Below are 4338 nucleotides of genomic sequence, written 5' to 3' on the forward strand. Positions count from 1 at the left end.
GTCATCAGGATTGGTAGCCTTTGAGGGCAGCACAAAGCATGAACCTTTATTGGGCTCAACAATGTTTCTGCATCCATTGGCGCATCCGATTGTAGCGTCAGACAGGTGTCTAACACGCATTCTTCTCCGCATAGCAGACACCTTAATACAGGTAAAGCGCATCTTTGCCACATTGGTCGAAATGATAGAAACCAAGTCATGTTCAGGTCTCTAAGCCGGGAGAGTCCCAGGATTTTTGATATCCGGTCCCGGTATCCAATGGCTAGGATTGTTTCTTCCCTTGTCGCAAGAGTTTTGTCTGTGACATGGGTTGCCATAACGAAAAATAAGGACTAAGAATAGGATTCCTGCAATTAGTCCCAGGATCAGGGGAAGTCCGCCAAAAATCGAATGGACGAAATCTGGAAAAATACCCAGTATGGCTTTGAATGGTGTTAATGCCATCGAAAATACTGTCTTAAATACCTTTGAGACCCCAGTGGTATCAGAAATATTTAAGATTTCATTAAGGATTTCCGCGAAATGTATGGGGGAATTAGTTGATAACAATGAATGTATCTCTGCAGTCGTCCTTGCGACTTGTAGATCATACGTTTCTTTTGATGACGTGAGCCTTGTAGGCGTCTGAAGAAGCACTGTTTTCATTCTGCTTAAAGTATCTATTCGAATAGAAGTAATTTTCAAATTGGGCCAAGCCCTTGCCTCCCTGTCTGGAAAGGAGCTGGGGAACAATGAGCGTCCACAGCACTTGACCTTCGCAGTCGTAGTTACGAGATAAGGAGTCCCGGGCATAAGACTACAACATCTGCGATCTACAATTAGAATGTAACTCCCATTATAGAGTCTTTGAAAGAATGGTTCTACCTCTGTTGCAGGTGTGCCTTGCTGGTGACATGAAAGGTTGTATGAATTCCCTTCACAGGCTCCATGCAAACTAATTCCGTTACACAGAAGCGTGCCGCTTAGTGACATCGCACAATTATGGCCACTAAGAAACACTTTCTGTCCTTTATTACTGACACATGCATGTGAATAGGGCAGGTTCCATGTTGTTTTAATGTACCCCTTTCCCAATTTCTCGTACATGCCAGCCTGTATATATTTTTGGCAGTATTGAAACCTGAAGGTTGAGATTGGAATATTTATGATTCCATGTATTATCCATTCACTGACAGGTCGTTCTGACATTGTCACTAGTAATCTTTCGAGTTTTTCATTGCTCAAGATTGTATAATCAGCACCCTTTTGTGCCATACTGATTTGTCTATCAGTAAGGTTAAAGATTTGGAATAGTGACGTTGTGTTGATTAAACGCCAAGGCACATAGCCTGAACGCAGATTTTGTAACGTCCAGCCAAGCTGTACAATAGAACGCAATTGCGACTGACCGTGTTGTAGCAACAGTAAGTCCTGCGATAATATGTCGATTGCTGAAGACACAATGCTGTCCAAAGAAAAAATTCTGGAGGACAGAGTCATTAACCCATTGTCCACTACAGAAAGTGATTTTTCCAAATTAATACGGTCAATTTCCCGTATTCTCTCTGCTGTTTCAATTTGAGTAACCTTCCAGGCCTCATTGTATGCTGCATATACAGAGGCTGCTATGAAACGCTGTTGACGCTGTTTGCGTGGTCCCATTATGAAATCACGCAAGTCAGCACCATCAGTAAGTAAAGTTAGGTGTTGCTTAATTTCTGCCAGTGTGGAAGTTTGAAGCCATTGAAGGCACAATTTGCCCACACTGTAGGTGGTTATTATCCCTGGGTGATGTCTTTGGGGATATCTAGGGTCTGGCCTGGTCATTTTGAACCCCTGTGTTTTATTCAGGAATCTGTCTTGACAGTTATTAGTATCTGTGGGCCAGATCAACCATTGTTTCCAATCAGGATGTGTTCTGTTTTGGTTTAATATATGGTTTAAGTCTATCTCTTCATCTGTATCAGAGCTATTGCTAAACATTGTTGGCTTTGGAATAGACGGTTTATTTAGGTCTTTGATTTTGGCTAAGCCAAGACAGGTGGTTTGTTGAATAGTATCATTTAAAAATATCATTTGTTCTGGGATCATGCAGGCTCTAAATAGTGATTCTATACCCTGTACTTGCCATTCTTTTGTACCCCAAACACTTTTCAATTCAACATTTTGTCCCAATAATCAAAACCAAAAGTATTCATTTGTTCGAAGAATGAATCTGAATATATCAATGTTGTGTTGGTTATCATGGTCTTTGTCCCTGTCTTGTTTGACAATTTAAAATAAAATGTTTCAGCATTGCTTGTGTTAAAACCTGAAAAGTATGAATATTTGTCATAAACGGTTCTTGAGCTCCCTTTTGGAGGTGTAGCACAATGTTCCCATTGATTATAATTTAAAACATTTCTAGGTTGTGCAGATCTATGTAGAAAATGGTTACCATAGTGGTTATAGCAATACATACTATCATAATTTGTAGAACCCTGCAAATAATCATGTTTGGTAAATTTAGCAGACATTACTAAGTCAGACATCATATTATTAATGCTTTCGAAGTCCCAATCATCAGCAAATGAGCTCGGTTTCACAAAGTCACTCAAGGAGATCTTAATTTGGTGTGGATATTTCAGGATCTCGACCGGACCATAAATTTCATAGTCAGTGTTGTCCCATGCTACCCCACCCGGTATAGGATTGGCTGTGAAGTTGGCTGAAGAAAGTTCTCTTTTCTCGACGTGTGAAGATGTGTGTGGTTTGAGGATCAAGTTGATTTTCTGACTTGCTGTGTCCATTTTAGCATATTTTCCCTCAATGAAGCGTCCCAAAGTAAGTACCATGATGAGCCAAAGTATGAGGCTAAATGCACCAAAACCCACCCAAAATTCAATCCATGGGGAAATCAGATACGTTTCTTTCAGTTGTTTCAAAAGTTCTTTAGCTTTGTCTTTAAAGGTTTCTGATGATGGCTGTGTCTTTGATTCACTGAAGCCTTCAGAGGAATCATCGAAGTTTATGAAGTAGCCGGATGGAGTTCTGTCAATTGTTCCAATTGCTTCAGGATTTCTGTTTCTTGCATTTTCACTTGGTACTTCATTATAGATTGGTGTGTCTATGCTAAATGTTTTTATTTGGGTTTTCAGAGGTCTAAGTTCCATTGCATTGTTGCATAGTCCTTGTTGTTCTTCTGTAGGCGTTTCGAATGTGATGAGCCTCTTTGATAGGACCTCTGTACTGGTAGAAAACCTTGGTGTTCTGCTACTCATTGGGAGTCCACTTGGCCTACTGTTTGTTATCGGCCACATGATTGTGGTTTTACCAGGTCGATGGATACAACTCGGTTCTCCTTTTTACCAGCAAGTGGCGGTAGTACAACTGATCTTGTCCCGTTGACAGACAAGACAGGAACTGCTTTTCGGTAAGAAGGCCCAAATTCCTTCTTTACCGCGATCTTCTCCCTGACTAGATCCCCGACTTTTGGAATCCAGACAGGTCTTGCTGGGACAGGTGGTGGTTCTTCAGTGGTTGTTGGCTGTTGTTTCAACTTTATGTTGCTCAGGTCTTTTCTTGTTTTGTTTAAGTCCTGCAAAATAGCCAAACGGTCTTTGATATCAAAGCTTTTTTCTTTCACCACTGAAGTCTGACTGTCAAGGTCAGAGATTAACATTCTAGTTCCGAATAATAATTCGTACGGACTGAATCCCTTCAGAGAATTTCTTGGCAAGTTATTTAGACTACGTTGGACACTTATTAGATGTTTGACCCACCCAGCTCCCGAACCTAATACCTTTGCCGTTATAGATTGCTTTATGTCACGGTTTTTTCTTTCAACAATTCTGTTCCCCTCAGGGTGAAATGGACAAGAGTACCGCAAATTCACGCCCATGCCGACCATGGCCTCCTTATAAGCTCTAGAGCTAAAAGCAGGTCCATGGTCCGAATGCAGCATGCCAATTGCGTATGTGCCGATAAAGACTCGCAAATCTTTTATAACAGTTCTGGCGTCAGCCGTTCGCTGGGGCCACATCCATATGAATCTCGTGCATGATTCCACAGCGACCAAGATATATTTATAGTTACCATCCCTTTGTAAGGGACCGCAGTGGTCCAGATAAACACAGGCTAATGGTTTATCCGAGATTAGAAGGGGCGTCTGGGCTGGACGTCTCACCGTTGATACTTTCATTTTTTGACATATTTCACATTCTAGAACATAGTTCCTTGTTTGTCTTCTCATTTGTGGCCACCAGTATCTCTGCTTTAATAATGATACTGTAGCTGAGAAGCCAGCATGTATAGAAGCAAGCCCTTCGTGTGCCGCTATTATTAGTCCTAACCTATGTTCCGTGTTTGGAATTGCCCTAT

General features: G+C 41.3%; 1 protein-coding gene across 1 annotated transcript; it reads right to left on the reverse strand.

Moving 5' to 3' along the window:
* Positions 1 to 210: 210 nt before the first annotated feature.
* Positions 211 to 3278, reverse strand: LOC147666753 (uncharacterized). The gene is given in 2 exon segments (XM_086948907.1): positions 211 to 2150; positions 2153 to 3278. Coding segments are annotated over 2 exon segments (3066 nt in total).
* Positions 3279 to 4338: the final 1060 nt, after the last annotated feature.

This window comes from Lissotriton vulgaris, unplaced genomic scaffold, assembly GCF_964263255.1.
Source record: "Lissotriton vulgaris unplaced genomic scaffold, aLisVul1.2 SCAFFOLD_831, whole genome shotgun sequence".
Taxonomy (NCBI): domain Eukaryota; kingdom Metazoa; phylum Chordata; class Amphibia; order Caudata; family Salamandridae; genus Lissotriton; species Lissotriton vulgaris.